This window comes from Mixophyes fleayi, chromosome 1, assembly GCF_038048845.1.
Source record: "Mixophyes fleayi isolate aMixFle1 chromosome 1, aMixFle1.hap1, whole genome shotgun sequence".
Lineage (NCBI taxonomy): Eukaryota > Metazoa > Chordata > Amphibia > Anura > Limnodynastidae > Mixophyes > Mixophyes fleayi.
Genome location: NC_134402.1, coordinates 457,780,164 through 457,805,048, shown reverse-complemented (window position 1 = coordinate 457,805,048; position 24,885 = coordinate 457,780,164). Strand labels below are relative to the sequence as shown.

At 47.0% G+C, this 24,885-nt stretch overlaps 1 protein-coding gene across 3 annotated transcripts in view; it reads right to left on the bottom strand.

Annotated features, from left to right (window-relative positions):
• ARID3C (AT-rich interaction domain 3C) overlaps positions 1–24,885 on the bottom strand; it is a 151,072-nt gene that overhangs the window by 46,494 nt on the left and 79,693 nt on the right. For all 3 annotated transcript variants that reach the window (XM_075193754.1, XM_075193755.1, XM_075193753.1), the window contains exon 3: positions 12,769–12,841. In XM_075193754.1, coding sequence (XP_075049855.1) covers positions 12,769–12,841 — 73 coding nt within the window. The remainder of the gene's footprint in view (positions 1–12,768; positions 12,842–24,885) is intronic.

The following is a 24,885-nucleotide window of genomic DNA, read 5'->3' as shown; positions in this document are numbered from 1 at the left end:
TACAGTGGCAGCAGGGGGGATTGAGGGGGAGCGGGACAGTGTTACAGTGGCAGCGGGGATCCAGGAGGAGGGGGACAGAGGCACAGTGGCAGCGGGAATCCAGGAGGAGGGGGACAGAGGCACAGTGGCAGCGGGGATCTAGGAGGAGGGAGACAGGCACAGTGGCAGCAGGAATCCAGGTGGAGGGGGACAGGCACAGTGGCAGCGGGAATCCAGGAGGAGGGGGACAGGCACAGTGGCAGCGGGAATCCAGGTGGAGGGGGACAGGCACAGTGGCAGCGGGAATCCAGGAGGAGGGGGACAGAGGCACAGTGGCAGCGGGAATCCAGGAGGAGGGGGACAGAGGCACAGTGGCAGCGGGAATCCAGGAGGAGGGGGACAGAGGCACAGTGGCAGCGGGAATCCAGGAGGAGGGGGACAGCGTTACAGTGGCAGCGGGGATCCAGGAGGAGGGGGACAGGCACAGTGGCAGCGGGAATCCAGGAGGAGGGGGACAGGCACAGTGGCAGCGGGAATCCAGGAGGAGGGGGACAGAGGCACAGTGGCAGCGGGAATTCAGGAGGAGGGGGACAGCGTTACAGTGGCAGCGGGGATCCAGGAGGAGGGGGACAGGCACAGTGGCAGCGGGAATCCAGGAGGAGGAGGACAGGCTCAGTGGCAGTGGGAATCCAGGAGGAGGGGGACAGAGGCACAGTGGCAGCGGGGATCCAGGAGGAGGGGGACAGCGTTACAGTGGCAGCGGGGATCCAGGAGGAGGGGGACAGGCACAGTGGCAGCGGGAATCCAGGAGGAGGAGGACAGGCTCAGTGGCAGTGGGAATCCAGGAGGAGGGGGACAGAGGCACAGTGGCAGCGGGAATCCAGGAGGAGGGGGACAGAGGCACAGTGGCAGCGGGGGGGGGGGGGGGGGGAGGAGGGATTGCATGGAGAGTGTGCTGCCCGGCTGCTCTGATCACAATCATAGCAGCCGGCCATTACACTCTCCCTGCCTTCTTTGACAGCTACCGTAATATTTCTTTTTTTCAAATTTCGGGGCCAAAATTAAGGTGTGTCTTATACATGGGAGCGCCTTATACATGCGGAAATACGGTAAGTCTTAAAGTGCCAAAATATTACAAACCCATCTCATGCTGTCCCAGTTTAGTGGAATAGGATCCCATTAGAGGTGGTAGCGGATAATACAGTAGAGCAATTTAACCATGCTTGGGATAGACATGAGGATATCCTTATAAAGACCTAAGGATCAAATAGGGTTGGAGGTTACCATAGGTTAAAAACTGTGTCACACCTCACCGCAGAGCTTCAGCTGCACAACCTCTGTGGTCACTTGAAGATCGCTTTTATTCTATTGCAGGCAAAGAGCTTTGCATGTCATTTATTTCCACCAAAAGGCAGCAGACAAAGAATAACAGTGATTTGTAAATCAAATGATCACTTGGGGGAAATTAATGAAAAATGGGTGAATATTAACAGGTGACAGAAAATTCCCTTTGAATAAAAAATATACAACCAAAAGGTTCATTTCCGTACGTTGTATGACTGTGTGAGAGTATGAAAATACAACACACGCTGACTCACAGTGTAAACACTGCTCTCTCTGAACACTGGAAATGAAAACACTACGTCTTATAGAGCACCCAACACACGTCCAGGTACTGACACAAACTAATCCACGATGCACAAGTCCCTAATCGCCAACAAGATTAATATTTGGCCCGTGCACCTCACTATGTGGAGGAAAAATGAAATTACATTCAGGGGTAGATTTATCAAACCTTATTAAAAGGAAAAGTGGAGGTGTTGCCCATAGCAACCAATCAGATACTAGCTATAATTATCTAGTACATTCTTGATAAATGATAGCTAGAATCTGATTGGTTGATATGAGCAAAACTTCCACTTTTCTTTTTAACAAGGTTTGATATATCTATCCGAGTTTTAAATTGTCTCTAAATGAGAAAATTACAAAATACCGTATTTCCCCATGTATAAGACGTACTTTTATCCCAAAAATGTTGGGTCTAAAACCTGGATGCGTCTTATACAGGGGTAGCGGGGATGCAGGGGGGGGGGGGGGCAGCGTTACAGTGGCAGCAGGGGGGATCGAGGGGGAGCGGGGCAGCGTTACAGTGGCAGCAGGGGGGATCAAGGGGGAGCAGGGCAGCGTTACAGTGGCAGCAGGGGGGATCGAGGGGGAGCGGGGACAGCGTTACAGTGGCAGCAGGGGGGATTGAGGGGGAGCGGGGCAGCGTTACAGTGGCAGCAGGGGGGATCAAGGGGGAGCAGGGCAGCGTTACAGTGGCAGCAGGGGGGATTGAGGGGGAGCGGGACAGTGTTACAGTGGCAGCGGGGATCCAGGAGGAGGGGGACAGAGGCACAGTGGCAGCGGGAATCCAGGAGGAGGGGGACAGAGGCACAGTGGCAGCGGGGATCTAGGAGGAGGGAGACAGGCACAGTGGCAGCAGGAATCCAGGTGGAGGGGGACAGGCACAGTGGCAGCGGGAATTCAGGAGGAGGGGGACAGAGGCACAGTGGCAGCGGGAATCCAGGAGGAGGGGGACAGAGGCACAGTGGCAGCGGGGATCTAGGAGGAGGGAGACAGGCACAGTGGCAGCAGGAATCCAGGTGGAGGGGGACAGGCACAGTGGCAGCGGGAATCCAGGAGGAGGGGGACAGGCACAGTGGCAGCGGGAATCCAGGTGGAGGGGGACAGGCACAGTGGCAGCGGGAATCCAGGAGGAGGGGGACAGAGGCACAGTGGCAGCGGGAATCCAGGAGGAGGGGGACAGAGGCACAGTGGCAGCGGGAATCCAGGAGGAGGGGGACAGAGGCACAGTGGCAGCGGGAATCCAGGAGGAGGGGGACAGCGTTACAGTGGCAGCGGGGATCCAGGAGGAGGGGGACAGGCACAGTGGCAGCGGGAATCCAGGAGGAGGGGGACAGGCACAGTGGCAGCGGGAATCCAGGAGGAGGGGGACAGAGGCACAGTGGCAGCGGGAATCCAGGAGGAGGGGGACAGCGTTACAGTGGCAGCGGGGATCCAGGAGGAGGGGGACAGCGTTACAGTGGCAGCGGGGATCCAGGAGGAGGGGGACAGGCACAGTGGCAGCGGGAATCCAGGAGGAGGGGGACAGGCACAGTAGCAGCGGGAATCCAGGAGGAGGGGGACAGAGGCACAGTGGCAGCGGGAATCCAGGAGGAGGGGGACAGAGGCACAGTGGCAGCGGGGGAGGAGGGATTGCATGGAGAGTGTGCTGCCCGGCTGCTCTGATCACAATCATAGCAGCCGGCCATTACACTCTCCCTGCCTTCTTTGACAGCTACCGTAATATTTCTTTTTTTCAAATTTCGGGGCCAAAATTAAGGTGTGTCTTATACATGGGAGCGCCTTATACATGCGGAAATACGGTAAGTCTTAAAGTGCCAAAATATTACAAACCCATCTCATGCTGTCCCAGTTTAGTGGAATAGGATCCCATTAGAGGTGGTAGCGGATAATACAGTAGAGCAATTTAACCATGCTTGGGATAGACATGAGGATATCCTTATAAAGACCTAAGGATCAAATAGGGTTGGAGGTTACCATAGGTTAAAAAATGGGCAGACTAGATGGGCCCAGTAAAATTCTGTGTTTCTGTTTGTCTGACAGTTACGATCAGGAACATGACACAAAGCTTTTACAAGATCCTTTCACTGCTGTTACCAGGAGAACTATTTACTTTCTGTCTGAAGGCTGCAACATTTCTGTAAAAGTCACAACTACGTCCATGCATGCCTGTGACGTCAGCAAATGTGGAAGAGCAGTTGGTATCCAAAGATACTTGTAGGTAAGTTTAGAAAAGTGTGTCTGGATCTGACCTTATAAACCAGACACACACAAATACACGTGTTATCGGTGGCATGAAATGTTGCTGTCATACAGGCCTCATGTAGTGTGCATTTAGACTGCAGCAAATCGCTAATCTGCAGCCCTCGTTCCACATGGATCTAATCATTAATAGAACATAAGACGTGTCTGAATAAATTTGTCCAGCCCTAGGAGGGGTCCATAAAAAGCAGAGCGTTGAATGACGTGTTTTCCTTTGCATGGCAGTTTGCTAAGCAAATACGCTAAGAAAGAGTCAACAAGCAGCTTAATAAGAGACAATATGAAGGAGATTCCAGGATAAATTAATGCTGCCCGTAAACATCTGGTTCTATCTATCAACGATCAGACAAAAATCCGGAGAAAATGGACGGTTGGCTGCCGCAGCGCTTTCTACAGTTCATTAAAGGGTTAACTTGTTTCACTGCTCTTAGTAAATTTCACAATGGGCCTGCAGGCGCGTCTAGTCGCACATGCGACGTAGAAAGGTAAGGCAGCGGGTGGTCTCTGCGGTCCTTCGCCATCCATTCACCGCTGAGGAGGAGATCTCTCTCAAGAAATCACAATTTAGGGGGAGAATGGACCAGTTCATGATGAAATTTAACGCTGTGTTCAGGCGAACAGTGATAAATAAACACTGACATCCTTGTTAAATCCATATTAAAGCAAGCTGAGCCTATGGGGTTCTCCGTGAAAACAGTAAGACGGTGATATTGTGGGATCACTTTTCTCGCTCATTCAAGCTCCAGTGGAAAAATCTGCCAAAGATAATGGCTGATTCATCCCCACAGCTTCCAGCATTTCTTCCATCTCCAGTCATTATACTGCTCACCGGTTCCTGGGCTGACGATCACAGCACTAATGTAACAAAATAAACATCTCTTATCCTACAAAACTGCGGAGGACACCGCTCCGTTACTGCTGGGAATGGGCATGAAAGCCGGATGTATACTGCTTATAGTAGGTCCAGACACAGCAATCACAACTTACTCTACTTTATGTCTTGTTGTATCCATCACCCCCATAGGCAAACCGAGGGGGGTTTTCCTAGTGCCTGGAAACCCCCTCCAAGCTTGGGGCACTGTATAATTGAGGTGGCTGGACTCTGCTCTGCTTTAAAAGGGGGGAGAGCTGTGTGCACCTAACAGTAGTGCACGTAGCATTGCCCATGTATATTATGGGGCTAGGAAGAGTTGGAGAGCAGCCAAGCACTGTCTAAAGTTATAGCCACTCCCCCATGCATGCTGGCCACGCCCACTGGCGACGTGGTGTGGAAACCTCCCTCTGCAAATCCTGCGTTTGCCCCTGACCCCATTACCTTATCTACCCTTCTCTTAGAGGAAGCGCCAATTTATACGTAGGATCCACATTTTTCTTCTATCAATGTGATTTATTTTGTTTCAGGTAGTGTAATAGGTGTACATTGACTGGACAGGACGCTACTAACCGCACAGCGGGTGCTACAGTACGGCTTTGGGAGATCGCTAGGAAAACAGGATCGGAATAAAAATGCTTGTCCCAGTCGCGTCCTTGTAAGAGGCGTGTATTTATGCATGTAATATTAAATATTGTGTAATATATACTGAATATACAGTATATACTGAATCACCTTCTCTCATTATATAGGGCATAGTCCCGCACAATGTTTAGGGCACCAACATGGCAGCTATGAGATTGGGGAAATGATGTAATGCCCTCCTGGCCCTGTGCATCATGTTACACCCCATGGTGGCAGTGTGTACCAAACAACTAAGAATAGTGATCATTGATCTCCTTCAGTAACATAACTTCTTTTATGCTCATGGACTTATGGTTGGCTGACAATCAACGCTGCATGAACCATTTCTTTGTACAAGAACACAGGAACCTCTTTCATGTATACAGGTTTCATTACTCCATCTACCCAGTGACACTGGCTGGCCGCGGTAGGAGGAGTCTTACAGCTTGCCAGTCCTGGGACCCTCTGTGCGTGATTGAGCCGCCATGCCGGCTGGGGCATGTGGACTGGAACTGGAAGCCCGGCTTCCACCTCCAGATTCTATTAATAAAAAAATATAAAAGTAAACTAACAAAACAAAACAATAATTTTATTAAAAAAACAAACACTGAATATAAGCTTTTGTTTTTTAATTATAAAGCAATTTTTCTCATGGACACCCCCAGCTAGCGCCCTGCGGAGATGACTGCTGTCCTTGTACCACCGCTATCCTTGGCAACTAGGCTTCCCCGCGCTTTGCAGGAAGCCCGCGGCGATGACGCCCACCGGCGATAGTGGGGGGTTTGGTAAATAGGTTTTGCAGGATTTAGGGCTTAACTCACTTTGATATATAGTCCCCTAAATATCGATCAATAAATCCTGTGTATGAATAGAGGCTTCTGGCGTAGGTTGGGTCTACACACTTTTTGCAACTTGTTCGACTTTAATTTCATCACATTTATCTTGTAGAGTAAAATACAGAGAAAACACATGTTCTTATATGACAATACTTCTACAGAGTGATGTAACAGATGCAGTTGCCTTCAGTTATTTTGACATTTACTACAGTCTGGTACATATGCCGCTCGTATGATTACATCTGTAATAATGTGCAGAGCTGGAGACGGGACATAATGAGATTTTATATCATACAGCCGGTGCGGTCATTGGACATGAAATCTGATCTGCTCTCCGGGGCTCCAGCTTCCGGGCTGATGTGTCACTCACACAAAGCCCCCAAACCCCAGTAATCCGACCTGCTTCATGTCCCACTCTGTTTCCTCTCTGTGGGGGGGGGGGGGGACGGGACTACTGAATGCAGAGGCCCAGCTCTCACCCCTGATAATTCAATCAGCATTTACATGCTTTATAAATGCTCAATACTATGGATAAGAAGTCACGTTTGTCATTTATTCCCTGGTAAAACCAAGAAATGTACCGTTAACTAATATATCTGGGAATATCTATTGTATGAACATATTTAGGATATTGATGACCACAATCACCAGCTGTTTATTTTGAATTTTCAGATGTGGGGTTCTCAAATCTAAATAATTAGTGAGAGGTGAACAGACAAAGCTGGAGGCGTTCCCTACGCACCCCATAACGTGTTCTCTATATATGGATGGAGGTGTCCCCTACACACCCCATAATGTGTTCCCTACATATGTCTGGAGGCGTTCCCTACACACCCCATAACGTGTTCTCTATATATGGATGGAGGTGTCCCCTACACACCCCCATAACGTGTTCCCTACATATGTCTGGAGGCGTTCCCTACACACCCCATAACGTGTTCCCTACATATGTCTGGAGGCGTTCCCTACACACCCCATAACGTGTTCCCTACATATGTCTGGAGGCGTCCCTAGGTATTCCATGTTCCCTACATATGTAATAACACACATCCAACACTATAATGAGACACACGAGAATCTGTCATCCACATAAAACAGTTTAACTTTATAATATAAAACAGAATGTAAGTTCACTAATTCCCTTTTTATCCTCTTTCCAAAGCAGGACCCATCTCTCTATCCCATTAGAACACGGTTTAATTTGATGACTTATTTGTACTATATTAGAAAATAGCAGAAGGAACTGGAGTAGACATATAAAACAGATTAATAACTAAATTCTATCTGTAACAAGCTGTAACTGTGATATATTGATTATTAATAACTGTAACTGCAATGTACAAACGTCCATTCAGTATCATCGGAGACAGATGTCCATCACCACGTTCTGCACGTAGTGAGGGATATAGAGGCTCAGTGTAGCTTTGTGCTGCCCGATCTATAACTACAGTACGTAGTTATAGATCGGGCTTCCGCCCCCTCCACTCCACTGAAACTGCCCTGGCCATAGTCACCAACGATCTCCTCTCTGCCAAAGCTAGGGGCCACTTCTCCCTTCTCATTCTCTTGGATCTCTCAGCGGCTTTCGACACCGTTGACCACCCGCTCTTGCTCCACACCCTTCAATCCTTTGGCCTCTCCGGCTCCGCCCTGTCTTGGTTCACCTCTTACCTTGACGACCGTACCTTCTCCGTCTCCACCTCTGGATCTATCTCCCCCCCTCCTCCCTCCAGTAGTGGTCCCCCAAGGCTCTGTTCTTGGACCCCTACTGTTCTCTCTTTACACCTCTTCCCTGGGTGAACTCATCAGCTCCTTTGGTCTCAAGTACCACCTTTATGCGGATGACACCCAACTCTACCTTTCCTCTCCCGATCTCTCTCCCTCCCTCCTCTCCAGGGTGTCCGCCTGCCTCTCCGCCATCTCCTCCTGGATGTCCTCTAGATTCCTCAAACTTAATCTCACTAAAACCGAACTTATTGTCTTTCCCCCCGCTCAATCCCCCTCCCCTTCTGACCTTTCTATCACCATTCTCAACTCCTCTATTTCCCCTGCTTCTCAACTTCGCTGTCTCGGCGTCACCTTGGACTCCTCTCTCTCCTTTACCCCTCATATCCTCTCTCTCGCTAAATCCTGCCGATTCCAGCTGCGCAACATCGAACGCATTCGGCCCTTCCTCTCCCAAGATGCCACTAAAGCTCTTGTCCACTCCCTTATTATTTCCCGCTTGGACTACTGTAACCTCCTCCTTACTGGCCTCCCCCGCTCTCATCTCGCTACCCTTCTCTCCGTACTCAATGCTGCCGCTCGGCTCATTTTCCTTTCTCACCGCTCCTCTTCTATGTCCCCACTCTACCTATCCCTCCACTGGCTCCCCATCCCCTACAGAATCGTGTTCAAGCTCCTCACTCTTACTTTCAAGGCCCTCTCCAACTCCACTGCTCCCTACATCTCCAACCTTATCTCCATTCACGCTCCATCCCGCCCTCTGCGTTCGGCTAACGACCGCCGCCTCTCCTCCCCCCTGGTTACCTCCTCCCATGCTCGCATCCAAGACTTCTCCCGCGCTGCCCCCCTCCACTGGAACCAGCTCCCCCGCTCCATCAGAACTTCCCCCAACTTGTCCAGCTTCAAACGGGCCTTAAAAACCCACCTTTTCCTTAAAGCCCTCCAGTCCCTCACCTAATTGTCCTCCTCTCAGTCTTCGCCTACCCCCTCCCACTCCTGCCCTCCCTCCTGTCCCCCTCTTTCCTCCCTCCTTTTCTTTCTACTCTCCCCCCCTCTCCGTCTCAGCCTCCATTCTCCCCATTCCATCTTCCTTCCTTTGCGTCTCTGTCCGTCCTACCCTCCCTTTAGATTGTATGCTCCTTCGAGCAGGGCCTCCTTTCCCTCTGTTCTCCACCACCTTAACTCTGCTCTCCAGCTCCTTGTCTCTTCCGTGAGGTCCTCCTGCCCTTCTAGCCCGCTGGGGGCTCTCACCTCTCATCTAGCTGTACATTGAGCTTCTGAGTTACTGTGCTTTTTGTTAACTGTACTGTGCTGTCTCACCCTGTATCGTGTGTCTGTCTGTCCCTGTTCGGCGCTACGGATACCTAGTGGCGCCCTATAAATAAAAAATAATCTGGGCACAGCCTGATTATAATGGGGCCCTAACCAGGGCACTGGTTTTGGCCCTTTTACCACTCCGTTTGTAAAAAAAACAAAAAACATATTAAAATGTTTTAGAGCAATCCGGGTCCCTCAGTGCTCCCTGGCCCGAGGAGGGAGCCTGGGGTACATGATGTGTGATCCATTCTGCATCTGAGGCTCTGACTTACAGAAACAGCTGTAAGATGCTCTCCCTATGGGGGAGCATCACAGGAGAGGGATCTTCAGGATTCGTGCCCCCCCTCCTCCGACTATCGCAAATTGTGCTCTGAGCATACGCGGCCTCAAGACCCTGCAAGTAAAGCGATTGCTATTATGATACCTTACTATAGTCTATTCGCTGGGACAGGAGTCTATCGGAGCCGCTGTCCCGACTAATCAATTTTAATAAATTGACCTTGTTGCGATGAGAAATAATAATTTACATGATCAATATGCTGTGGGTTATAAATAGACACCCCCCCACCGCAAAGTCCTTTTGTCGAGTGGAAATAGCCTCCATATATACCATATATACACACTTTCCAGAGTATATAAATTCATTCCTCTTTGAAGTCAATAAATCTATCAGTATGTCTTTGGAGTGTTGGAGGAAACCAAAACACCCAGAGGAAACCTACACAAACTATATAGGGCCCTGATTGGAATTGGACACATGGCCTCATCGCTGTGAGGGAGCAATGCTAACCACTGTGCTGTCAATGGTGCTCTCTTAATAAAAGATGAAACGCTGCTTCACACACGTAATAGACTGTTTTTGTGATACACAAACTGCAGTGATTTTATGCAGTCAGGGCAGCTATTGAGGAGAAATCACCTTTACCATCCATTCTGGGTCTTGTTCCCACCTTTTGCACAGTACATTCACTTAGTAAAGTGGTTGGGAACATGGTACATGTAACACACAGACACTGCTATACATGTAGGGATTACGCCCCATCTGTGTTGTGACTCTTTCCTTTATCCATGGTGCTGCCAGGACCAGGGGGGTACAGACTGCTATACACAAGATGAACAGGTCTCACTATATATGGATACTACACAGCGACGCAGCACATGCAGGACGGTAGCAGGTGCACACACCACTGTGTACAATCAGCTCCTGTTTACACGAGAGACAATACAGAAAAGACACAATAGCACAGATCCTGCTCCCCCAGCTTGTACAAACAGCTGAGACTGGGGGTCTGGCTGGGACCGCCCTACACAGTGATGAGAGACAATCGAGTGTGAGATATTGTTTATTGTCCCACGTCACCCACCTCCATACAGCAAAGGAAATGTGAAAAGCAAATAGACCAGGACCAGAAAATCCATAGGAAGCTTAATGTTTGCCGTAAACACTCCTATTAACCCCAGCGAAGACAGCACTGCTCTGCCAGGTAAGAGGAGAGGATGCCAATGCTGTAATAGGTGTCAATCCAGCGGTAGAAGGAGGAAGCCCTGCTGTAATAGGTGTCAGTCCAGCGGTAGAAGGAGGAAGCCCTGCTGTAACAGGTGTCACTCCAGTGGGAGAAGGAGGAAGCCCTGCTGTAACAAGTGTTAGTCCAACAGGAGAAGGAGTAGCCCTACTGTAACAGGTGTCAGTCCAGGAGGAGAAGGAGGAAGCCCTGCTGTAACAAGTGTTAGTCCAACAGGAGAAGGAGTAGCCCTACTGTAACAGGTGTCAGTCCAGGAGGAGAAGGAGGAAGCCCTGCTGTAACAGGTGTCAGTCCAGCGGTAGAAGGATAAAGCCCTGCTGTAACAGGTGTCAATCCGCCAGGAAAGAGAAGAGGAGAGCACTGCTATACCGCATATTGTTCTACCAGGACAGAGAAGAGGAGAGCACAGCTATACCAGGTGCCAGTCCATCAGGGAAGAAAAGAGCACAGTATACAAGGTGTCAGTCCACCAGGGAAGACAGAGGAGAGCACAGCTATACCGGGTTTCAGTCCACCAGGGAAGAGGAGAACACTGCTATACCGGGTGTCAGTCCACCAGGGAAGAGGAGAACACTGCTATACCGGGTGTCAGTCCACCAGGGAAGAGGAGAGCACTGCTATACCGGGTGTCAGTCCACCAGGGAAGAGGAGAAGAGAGCACAGCTATAGCAGGATTGAATCCTGTTCATTAGATTTTAATTTGAAATTAATAAAGTTTGTTTTTAGTTTTTGGACTGGAGTACCTCTAGAATCAGCTTCTCTTTGGTGACCTCTCTCACCATTTGTCCTACATATATCTGGTAACACATTGCAATAACGGTAAATTGGCTCAATACCGCTCCAAAACCACTAATATCCTGAGAATTATCTGATATTAATTGGTCAGATCACTGTCAGGAATTCCCATAAATCCATCTTGCAGTTGACCCTTTTTGGATCCTATGTTCTCCGGTCACTCGTCCTGACAGCATTGAGATCTGTCCAATTCGGCCATCCAATGATAGGATCGTACAGTATGTGGACAACTGAAAGTCAGAAGGACATCTATGTTCATGTGTTGTAATCTGGTGGAGCTTCCATTACGTGTTACATATCCTCACACATACATTGCATGTAATACCAATGTACCGCACATGTGGCATTATCTGGTGGAGCATCCATTACGTGTTACACGATCTCTCATATACATTACATGTAATACCAATGTACCGCACATGTGGCGTTATCTGGTGGAGCATCCATTACGTGTTACTCATCCTTACACATACATTGCATGTAATACCAATGTACCACACACATCTTTAGAAGAGCCGGTTGGGGGTCCCATGGTGATCAGATTACATCGCTGGGTCCTTCCCAAATGTCTGTCGAGCAACGGAAAATGCCATGCACAAGGGCGACTAGATTCCCACCAAAGCGCATGGGTTTCCGGAGCAAAATGGCGACATTTGCTGAGTGAGAACGTTCCACGCATGCGGTGCCTACCGACCTGCCGGCTGGCACATCTGATGGCGCAAGGTACGGACTACGTGCTCCGATGTGTCTCGTTTTACAGATACAATTTTTTAATGCAAGTCAAGGTTATTAAAATAAGATAAAGAGGAGGAGAGGAGGCATTTTTTGGATTATGACGTTTACACTTGTGCACACTGCGCTTCTTCCAATCTCTTTCTCTCATTGTACAACTAGTCACAGAGGCGTCTCTCAAGTGGAGAGTGGGTTTGCATCTAAGCAAATGGGAGAAAAACAAAGTGTTTCGCCTGGGTATGGAGGGAGCTGCATAAATGACCACCAATGTCTGCAATAAATGGCTAAAGAACAGTTACAGAGTACTGACCAGAAACAGCTGTATTACTGTGTCTATATATTACAGAGTACTGACCAGAAACAGCTGTATTACTGTGTGTATATAAATGGGGGTTTAAATATGTGCAATTATCAATTCCATGCGGTAAGAACAACCTGCTCCAAAGAGCTTACAATCTCTTCTGTTAGGAGCACTCACCTCTCTTCTGCATGAAGCTGAATAGATCATCCAGGAATTCCTTCCTCTTGGGGTCCTCGTCCAGCTCGTATAGCTAGAAAGTGAAGCAGAAAGTCTGCATTAACTATACAGTTATAGAGAGAGGTCAGCACAGTCTTACAAATGTGAGCACTGTAAAGATGGCAGCGCCTGTGTTATCCAATGGTAATATACAGATCAACATTCTCCAGACATATCTGCTTGGGGAACAGAGAAGGACTATGAGCTGCAAGAAAACTGACATTAATGAAAACTGGTGCACAATAGTGCCAAAATGGTGCTGTAACCATTCAGGTTGTAACTTGTTATTGTTCTAGTACCGTCTAAAAAATTACACTCTGCCTTGTTACTATAGGTTACAACATCGTATTACCTGCAGACCATTTTTATGTATGAATAATGTTTCTTAAGTAAATATGTCATGAATCATAATACGTTGTCTATAAGGGTGCTGAAAGCCCCCATTATATTATACAGGACTTACTTATAAACCACAGCAACCAATCAGACATTTCCTATTGTTTCAGGGTTTGCACTAGACAGATTAAAGCTCAGTTCTGATTGGCTGCTGTGGTTCACTGAAAAATGGGCATCTTACTGGCGGAGCACAAGTGTTGTTGTGTGATGTCACGCACCTATTATTGCGCAACTGTGCCTGGATTTGCAATGAAATTATGGACTCAGGCACACTCATCCCACTTGTCCATCCTGGGAAAAAGAGGGGGTGTGACCTAGTCATACTGGGGTGTGATCAGACCAAATTTGGGTATGCCTAATGCATCAGAACATCATCGCCACTAATTGCCACTCTATAGTACACAGTCGTGACGGTGGGACAGCCCCTGAGTTATGGGACAGCCCCCTAGTATCGGGCAGTGGGACAGCCCGAGTTATGGGACGGCCCCCTAGTATCGGGACGGTGGGACAGCTCAAGTTATGGGACAGCCCCCTAGTATCGGGACGGTGGGACAGCCCGAGTTATGGGACGGCCCCCTAGTATCGGGGCGGTGGGACAGCCCCTGAGTTATGGGACAGCCCCCTAGTATCGGGCAGTGGGACAGCCCGAGTTATGGGACGGCCCCCTAGTATCGGGACGGTGGGACAGCTCAAGTTATGGGACGGCCCCCTAGTATCGGGACGGTGGGACAGCCCGAGTTATGGGACGGCCCCCTAGTATCGGGACGGTGGGACAGCCCGAGTTATGGGACGGCCCCCTAGTATCGGGACGGTGGGACAGCCCGAGTTATGGGACGGCCCCCTAGTATCGGGACGGTGGGACAGCCCCTGGCTATTGGGACCCCTAGTATCGGACAGTTAGGAGGTATGATTAAGCAATGTAATATAAATATTAAAATGCATGAGAGTGACAAGAGTAACATATATACATCCTATTCCCTCCCTCACTATAATTACCAGCATGTGTCCTCCTTCACTCACATTGCTAACCTCCCTCCCATTGCCAACTTGTGCCCTTTTTCACTCATACTGCCAATCTGTGCCCCTCCTTCACTCACATTGCCAACCTTTACCCTCATCACTTACTTTACCAGCATGTGCCCCATAGCTGCCTACTCTCCCAAATTGTCCAGGAAGATAGGCCAAGTCCTGATTCCCAGCTGCACCTCTATATTACAAGAAAATGGCTGCCACTCTCATAAACGAGGACAGGTGTACAGGTATACATTTAGTATACCCTATTATACCCTATTTTCTCATAGAGTTTCCTCTACTATAGATAGAATATAACCATGAGGTGACGTGTTTATCTGGACGACGGTCTGTACTATAAGAAAATGGCCGTTCTGCAGCCCACAGATGTAGTCATTACTTATTTTGCCATCCGCACAGAATATAACAGTAAGGTTCAGCTCTAGATCTATACTATATACAGGATATTTCCGTTGTTTACACTGAGGTATTTCTCTGTCAAAAAATGGCTGCATCTGTGTATGTATCTGACTGTGTCTGTATCTCTGTCTATGTGTATGTCTGCCTGTGTGTGTGCGTGTGTGTGTCTGTGTGTATGTCTGCCTGTGTGTGTGTCTGTGTGTATGTCTGCCTGTATCTGTGTGTATGTCTGCCTGTGTGTGCGCGTGTGTGTGTCTGCCTGTGTGTGTGTCTGTGTTTATGTCTGCGTCTGTGTGTGTCTGCCTGTGTGTGTGTGTGTATGTCTGCCTGTGTGTGTGCGTGTGTGCGTATGTCTGCCTGTGTGTGTGCGTGTGTGTCTGTCTGCCTGTGTGTGTGTCTGTGTTTATGTCTGCGTCTGTGTGTGTGTGTATGTCTGACTGTGTGTGTGTCTGTGTTTATGTCTGCGTCTGTGTGTGTATGTCTGCGTCTGTGTGTGTGTGTGTGTGTGTGTGTGTATGTCTGCCTGTGTGTGTGTCTGTCTGCCTGTGTGTGTGCGTGTGTGTATGTCTGCCTGTGTGTGTGCGTGTGTGTGTATGTCTGCCTGTGTGTGCGCGTGTGTGTCTGTCTGCCTGTGTGTGTGTCTGTGTTTATGTCTGCGTCTGTGTGTGTATGTCTGCCTGTGTGTGTGCGTGTGTGTGTCTGTGTGTGTGTATGTCTGACTGTGTGTCTGTGTTTATGTCTGCGTCTGTGTGTATGTCTGACTGTGTGTCTGTGTGTCTGTGTGTATGTCTGCCTGTGTGTGTATGTCTGACTGTGTGTGTGTGTCTGTGTGTATGTCTGCCTGTGTGTGTGTGTGTGTGTCTGTGTGTATGTCTGCCTGTGTGTGTATGTCTGACTGTGTGTGTGTGTGTGTGTGTGTGTCTGTGTGTATGTATGTCTGCCCGTGTGTGTGTGTGTGTGTGTCTGACTGTATGTTCGACTATGTCTGCGTCATAGCTGTCTACTGCGTCCAGGAATGTAGGGTAACCCCCCCGAGTCCGCAATGTGCCAGCTTCCGCACATGAGGTGTCGGCCTAGCACAGGCGCAACAGCCAGTATGTGCTTATATCAGTAAGTGCATTTTCATAGTTCTTTTATATATATTTTTATTTTATTTAAAAAAAAAAAATATTAGATGCCTAAAATGAATTTGTAAAAGTTTGATAGAAAGATTTTAGATAGTTACAGAATGTCACTGGCTGTAATGGCTCCGGGCACAGACGGGGGCAGTCGCCACATGGTGAGCAGGATTGGCACAAAGTGTAACTAACACCGGCCACACACGGGGAGATTTCCTGTGCAACCAAATCTGCAGCATTTGTGAGACCAATGACGGTTGAGAGCGGGATCTCTCTAAGTTGGCTCAATAATCGCTGCGCGGTCAGATTGAAGTGGGTTCTGTCCGAGCTGCCTTACTGACCACAGGTGGTTAGTGAGTACGGTAGTAATAATACTACAGTCACTGGAATGTGACATTTTAGAAGCATTCACTGTCTATTGGCTCCAACACTGTAATTCCATTATCAACACATTACAAATATAGCAGCGTGAGCTTCACTGACGTACTGAGACCTGGAGTCCTCATACTACACTACATACTATACTACATACTGTACATACTGTACGCAGCGTTAACTGAGATACAGACAGATAAAGATTTGATCACGGGGAAGAATTTATTCCATGCACACCAGGTTTCTTGTCAGTAATCCTTATGAAGAACAGAGCAAGGAACATTAAGGGCTAGATTTACTAAGCTGCGGATTTGAAAAAGTGGGGATGTTGCCTATAGCAACCAATCAGATTCTAGCTTTCATTTATTTAGTACCTTCTACAAAATGACAGCTAGAATCTGATTGGTTGCTATAGGCAACATCCCCACTTTTTCAAACCCGCAGCTTAGTAAATCTAGCCCTAAATGTCTTTAAAATAGCTGTACACTAACATACATAATCCTGCGACTGAGGTAGACCAGGACTCGGACACACACAATGACTATTAGCAGCACTATGTGGCTTCTGATTGGCTAATTGTGGAGTGAACCCTCCAGACGATAATGCCAACATCCATAGCGGACATACTATACACAGCCATGCCATGCTATTCACGTGACTTCATTTATATTTACATTTGGACTGCACAGGAAAGAAGTTTCCAATTTGAAGTGAAAAAAAACAGATGTTTGTATTTAATTTCATTTTGTGTTTTATTATATCTGATATGGAACATGTGACTTTTACATTTATTAATAATTGTCAAATCACTAGTCTCCCTTATATGTTCATTGCATTATTATATTGTGCACAAATTGGGTAATGCGAAAGTCACGTTTATTACAAAAATGTCCAGCTACGTCTCAATGTTATCTCTACACTATTACTGCGCTTTCGTGGGGTGTAAGTGGACACATTTGTTGCTCCTAACGTAAACCTGGCGCCGGTGTTGTACAGCTGGATGCACCATGAGACGTGTCCGTCTGAACATTTACAAATACAGAGTGAAACGGCCATTCCTAGCAATGGTGAAGGATAAGCTGACAACCGTTGCACCAGTTTCGCCTCTCTCATCTGTACTAGACTGACTCCTAGTTATCAGGTCACTGGCTGCCATAGTACCTATGACCCACTAATTATCAGAGCACATTACCCCCTCCGTGCGCACCTCCCAAACTTAATGATGTTATATAAGTGAGCCGAGGCTGCAAGAACAATAATTGCTGGGTCAAGAGGCCTTCGATCGCTACAAGAGCTGAGACCTACAGATCAATAGGGACAGTGAGGCGGCCAGCGAGAGACTGAGCAGGCAGAGGAGTTACTGTAGTAGTGCGAGGACTCGCTAATCCCTATACAGGGACCTCTCAGCGCCTGTGTAATATACACAGAGGGAAATCACACAGTGACGCTCTAACGCCCAGTCACAGGGCATGAATATAATCACACAGTGACCCTCTAACACCCAGTCACAGGGCATGTATATAATCACACAGTGACCCTCTAACGCCCAGTCACAGGGCATGTATATAATCACACAGTGACCCTCTAACGCCCAGTCACAGGGCATGTATATAATCACACAGTGACCCTCTAACGCCCAGTCACAGGGCATGTATATAATCACACAGTGACCCTCTAACGCCCAGTCACAGGGCATGTATATAATCACACAGTGACCCTCTAACGCCCAGTCACAGGGCATGTATATAATCACACAGTGACCCTCTAACGCCCAGTCACAGGGCATGTATATAATCACACAGTGACCCTCTAACGCCCAGTCACAGGGCATGTATATAATCACACAGTGACCCTCTAACGCCCAGTCACAGGGCATGTATATAATCACACAGTGACCTTCTAACGCCCAGTCACAGGGCATGTATATAATCACACAGTGACCCTCTAACGCCCAGTCACAGGGCATGTATATAATCACACAGTGACCCTCTAACGCCCAGTCACAGGGCATGTATATAATCACACAGTGACCCTCTAACGCCCAGTCACAGGGCATGAATATTATCACATAGTGGCCCTCTAACACCCAGTCACAGTGCATGAATATAATCACACAGTGACCCTCTAGCGCCCAGTCACAGGGCATGAATATTATCACATAGTGGCCCTCTAACGCCCAGTCAGTGGGAATGAATATACAGGGAGGATAGTCACACGGTAACCCTTTATCTCCCAGTAAGTGGGAATGAATATACAGAGATAATAGTCACATAGTAACTCTTTATCCCCCAGTCTCAGAGAATGAATATAGGGAGGATAGTCACACAGTAACCCTTTATCTCCCAGCCAGTGGGAATGAATATACTGGGAGGATAGTCACACAGTAACCCTTTATCTCCCAGCCAGTGGGAATGAATATACAGAGATAATAGTCACATAGTATTAGGGAATTTAGACTGTAAACTCCAATGGGGCAGGGACTGATGTGAATGAGTTCTCTGTACAGCACTGCGGAATTAGTGGCGCTATATAAATAGATGATGATGACATAGTAACTCTATCTCCCAGTGACAGAGAATGTATATACAGAGAGGATAGTCACACAGTAACCCTTTATCTCCCAGTCAGTGAGGATATATATACTGGCAGGGGCGCACGGAGGATTGTCGGGGGGGTGGTTCTCCCCGCCGACCCCAAAAAAAACCCCCCCAAAAAAAACCGAGAGAGAGCACTGCCGCAGACGCTTCTTTGACAACGCCGCGGCTGCTGTATAGGACAGTGGCCACTTAGTTAGCGCAGGGGGGGGGTTTCTAGAGACTCAGAAACCCCCCCTGCGTGCGCCACTGACTGGGAGGATAGTCAGACAGTAACCCTTTATCTCCCAGTCAGTGAGGATAAATATACAGGGAGGATAGTCACACATTAACCCTTTATCTCCCAGTCACAGAGAATGAATATACAGGGAGGATAGTCACACATTAACCCTTTATCTCCCAGTCACAGAGAATGAATATACAGGGAGGATAGTCACACAGTAACCCTTTATCTCCCAGTCAGTGAGGATAAATATACTGGGTGGAAGGTTACACAGTAACTCCAGTATTAGTAGAAGTTATTTTCCCTGTGAGATTCCTGTATAATATATCTTGTCCCAGATTGGCTGAATTGCCCTATTATAGAGAAGCATCAGAAGCATTATATGCCCTGAGTTATTATAGGCTTATACATGGCAGAGTGAGGCCATCTCATGCTCTCCGGCTGCCTAATGAATGTAGGGTATGCTTAGACTTGTAGTTCCACATCAGCTGGAGAGCCACAAGAGCGTTAGAAGAATATGATGTCTATCCTGCAGACAGATGAACCAATGCCAGTCTGGGCACATTGTACTGTAATATAACGGTCATGGAAGCTCCCTGAGGACAGGAATATATAAGAGCTGACTTATCTTATGAGCTGCCTTCCCACTTTACAGCGTTATAATCCAGGAAATAAATCATGGTAATATAGGAAGAGGGAAAGAAAAAATTCCAAACACTCTATTTACGGAATTTGCTTGAATTTTATTATTTCTGAGCTGTTCGGCTGAATAAACACAGATATCAGTCAGATCTGCAGATGGTGTGTAGGATTAGGATGTAATTCATTTGAATGCAGTCAAATTGGAGGAGCAGCTTTTGCAGAGAACAAGCCTGGCCGCGGAGACTAATTATTCAAGATTTGCAAATCAAATCTCTGCTGGTTAAACAACATTTAAGATGTGTCTATTCCCCTATTTGGTGGCCCACTGGACAGCGGCTCATCTCACATATCAATCAGAAAATCCACTGCAGGCCATGCTTTCAGGATCTCCTGACTAGAAACAAGTGGCTGGTTATTGTCTCAGTCTATAGGTCATTTACAGAAGGACAGAAGCACAGTGCAAATACTGTTTGCTGCATTTTTAATCAGAAACACATCCACAGGACAGGATGGTAGCGTCTGTGGGAGGGGGGCACATTTTGGCATCTTGTGATGGGAGAAAGGGGTGTCCCTTCCTGAGTGCGGGTCAGTTACACGACTACACCCGCTTTGCAAAAACTCAATTTAATTTTGAGGGATAACAAAGAGGGGATAGAGATGGAGCCTTCTGGGGTGTATTTGAGGGGGGAGCATTTTCGTCTTTGCATAGGGGATTGAATTTGAAAGGTGCTGGTATTCAGGAGTCCTACACTGTACATTGGGAGACATCTTTCACGGTTAAACGCATTTCTAGGCGCTTTTCGGCTAATGTAACAGAAACATTCAAACACACAAAAGTGCCAGATATGAAGGTCGCCCAATGTCCACTCACTCCACGTTTTGTCACTTTCCACTACGCTCATTGACGCTTACAAACCCACAAACGTTGGTGCAGATTGATTTTACAAAGGGCTCTGCACTTTTACACATTTTATGAGACTGACGAACCTATGATCAGTCCTTAAAACATGGAATGGTGAGAATGAAGGGGAAGAGCATATTCAGAAGAACTTTTAACAGATTTGTCTTTACTGCTAAACAGAAGAGTCATTTATTCTTATTTCTATATACCAATGCTGGAAAAATAGACCAAAAACAGAATAAGAACTGACTGACTGCAACTAGCAAATCTGCACCTAAATGACGGCTCTCCATATAGTTCCTTTTTTTTACCTTATTTCATTATAGTGAGGAGAATGCTGCAAAGTTCATTATTAATACGCTTTTTATTTACATATTTTTAGTTAAATAGATGTGATCCATTGTCCGATCACTAGGAATAGCGATGGACGGACTCAGTGTTTGTCCCTTATGATGTCATTGGGTTTAGTGAATTTCTAGGCTGCCGTCCTCAATAAAACTGAACAGAAACAGAATTAAGACTCGGACACAAAATTGGAGTAAAAAAAAAAAAGAGCAGGAAATTAGTGTATTTCTGCCCAGAGGCAGCAGGTGCTCCTGATTTACCCCAAGTCACCATCATCGGTACGTGGTTCCACCTGCCCCATATCTGGGGCAAAAGATACATCTCCTAACAGGCATATATGTGTGTTTCTGCAGGTCCGCGGGCGCCATATCTAATGTTAGAACGTTCCTTCCCTCTCCAGTTACGCCAGGGCACAGGCGGGTGTAAGTGCCAGGGTCACACATAGGAGTATATGTGTGCGTCCACTTTCTGGGCATACGCAGACCGGTTCCACGCAAGATACACTACGCAATCTGGCGTACATCTCACCCGGCGTCAGCCCCTATGTGAAGATGAAAGGTGGAGGTTATTTACAATGCGCAAAATGGGCCATTCGCAGCGCAAATCCTGAAAATAAGGTTGTGTGTGTCAGTGTGACCCTCCGACTGTTATAAAGTGATAGAGAGTGCACCACGGTCTGTCCATGAATCCCACCTGTGACACCAACCTCAAGCAACATAGACCCTCCCCAGGCAATCACGGCCACCCTCACAGACTGGGCAGGTAAGTACTCCTGCTGCTATATGGTATCTATGTACTCACTGTAATCTGTGGTGTTAGATTTCGTTATTTGAGACGCAGGATTCATGACAGATATTTCGGCACAAATCAGGTTTTTGTAGATTTGTATTTAAGTCTATTTTACTGAAAATGTCAATAATGTAGTTGACATTGTTAAAACCTCTCCAGATGTTTGTCTCTTGCGCACAGTGCGGGTTTGTGGGGACAGAACCACTGAAGATTTGTCATTTTCTGTTTCCTATATTGTAGATACTTATGTCAGAACGTCAGAGTGTTTAGGGGGTTGGGGGCGGTCAGATATGTTATGGGAATTATACATATATGGAGTTTGATTCATTAAGGAATGTAAATGCCATTAGGTATTTTGTATAAAGTCGCTCTGCGCTTGCCCTAGAGCCGAACCATACGTCAGTGAGCGCAGGAAAGGACCCTTACTACAGCCTTACTGGGGAAGGGAATTGGGAGCTCGGAGTCATTGTACAGTGAGGGCGTGCCGAGGGTGAGTCCAATACAAGCTTTGGGCATCTCTCAGGTGCGTGATTTCTGTTGTATCACTTGCACCAGCTACAGGTCGGGTGATAGTGATGACGGCTGTGTATGCAGCTAGAACATGCGTTTGCAATTAAGCACAACTATAAAAATGTATTTTATATACAGTAGACATTAGTAACATCCTGATATATGTATTTCATGTTTTTTTCATTACTGAATATATTCTTAAAAGGTATTAATGTATTTATTGATTTTATATCTACATACACAGTGGGCGTATCCTGCAGTGTGTTGTCTGTCTGCGTACGGCAAGTGCCGTATAACCGCATTATAACCGTATTCTTCAGATCCTCTTCTTGTTGGATACGGGTGTACCCGTGTGCGGTCTCCTATCATTTTAAAAAACGCAAATTGTGTTCACTTTGTATTCCTTAATGCATCAGACCCATGATTTCTAACAACAGAATAGTCCGACCTGGTAAATTATAAGGTAGTTAGAATTACTTTATATAATTTGTTTCACATATTGGTCTTTACGTAAAATATCTTTTTTTTTTTATTATTATTATTATTCAGTGATTTATTCTTCATAACTTGAGACGGGCTGTGACATTGTGACATTAGAAGGGAAAGGTTACACTTTTTATGAAAAACCTAAAACAAAAGTTTGGGTCCTGATTTATTAAGGCATGTACCTGAGCGACTCTGCGCATGCCCGGAACCGTGAACGCAGCCCTGGCCGATCCATCTTCATACGCAAAGGACACTTACTACAGCCTACAATTTCGGGGAGTGAACGGGAAGGGGAAGGAGAAGGGGCGTTTTGCCGTAGTGATTTTTGGAGTGTGGGAGGAAACCGGAGCACCCGGAGGAAACCCACGCAAACACAGGGAGAACATACAAACTTCACACAGGTAAGGCCATGGTCGGGATTCAAACTCATGACCCCAGTGCTGTAAGGCAGAAGTGCTAACCACTAGGCCACTGTGCTGTCCAATCAGGAGCAACTGTATAAATGTATTTTATGTTCAGTAGTCATTAAGATCATCCTAATAAACGTTTCATCGTTAATGTTTATATTATTAACAGGTGACATTGATTCAACATTTTTTGGCAAATTTATAATCCACATAGGTATTGGACGTATCGTGCAGCACAGACCTATACCCTAATTCATATCCTATCTTCAGGTCCGTACCTCCGCACGCAGAGCCCATTCATGAGCATTTGTAAACAAACGCACGTTGCGCTCACAATGCGCACCGTCCTGAAACTGTCCATGTGTGTGTAAACATTAACGAATTCACAGGAATCAGGCCTGTATTGATCTATGTCAAAGTCCAGAAAATTGACCTGGCCACAGAAAATGAGCATGCTTCCAGCAGCAACAGGGTTAAACGCATGAGGATTCCTATAAACCGAGAGGGAGACGCAAAGGTTTTCTAGGAATGATCACCATCGCCCGGCAGACGTGGCGTGGAACATTACAGTAACCTTATTAAAAATGAGTATACCTAAAAATACTATCATGAAAAATGTGTTTGCAGAGCATATGGTCACTTATGTGACATCAATGTAAAAAATCCATCAATTACTATATGCACTAAGTAGGAACAACGCGTTTCACTGGCTGTCAAAATGCTGACGCATGAATCACTTATATGACAGTATCTACTAATTCCCATTAGTTACCTTCTTTCCGCTTTCCCTGCTAACAGAGAGCAGTGCATGATGAAATGAGAGCAATTACACCACGCCAGGGCAAGTTACACACCAACAATCACTTGTTAGTGTTTATCTGAGCATAATTTATCCGTGTGTAGCAACAGATTATGGTACCTTGTAGCATGTCTGATGGAGACTAGTGGTCTTATAAGCTTACAATCTAACCATTCTACCTTAAGTAATAGAGTCCACTATCACTGACAACTATTGGCTGCTGCTAATGTCCTGACAACTAAAGGATATAAGCAGAGACTTGACATGACAGGTGTCGGATACACAGGGCACTGGGAGAATAGTGGGTGACATCCCCGGTTTTGGTCACTGGAAGGGTCATTGGGACACAGGATGATTTGCCTGTTTACAGAGAGCGCTCACCAAGGTGCGTGCAGGTCCGAGCAGACGTCAGCCACCAGCACACAGTCTGTTATGGAAAGCAGGTAACCTGCGCGCCCCCAGCACAGACCCGCCTTTGCATGGTATTTTCCTTTAGAAATTGATATGGACACTGAACATGAAACCCAATAAGGCTTAGGAAGACTGACCACTGTACAGAGCAGTTAACCAGCTGACTGCCAGAGAGCTACAAGGACGTAAGACAATGGTTACGGTAGGGCCAGACTAAAAGGTGACCTCCAGGCCCATCTCGCATAATAGGCCCAGTTAAAAAAAAAAAATCCCAGAAAATATGAACTCTGAATTGTATATTTCTTGAAAGTGGCAACAGTAAAATGAATGCACCATTTCTCTATGGATAGATATTTGGGTGTGCGATGTGTCAGTGGTTGGAATAGGTCCCTCGTACTGTCCAGCACAGGGTAGACAGACAGTCATATTCCTGAGCATTCACCACCACTGAGTCATGTCATATGGGTCCCAGGCTGCACTCTCATACCTCCAGACATTGCAGTTAACAGAATGGGGACAATATTTGGCCACGTAAAAATACACTGAGACACATCCCCTAATTTCTGAGCCCCATCCCTTTTAGGGTGCTGGAGGAAAGCATTCTCATGACTGCAGAATTCAGCACTGGTTAAACAGGAGCCCGGTCTGAGT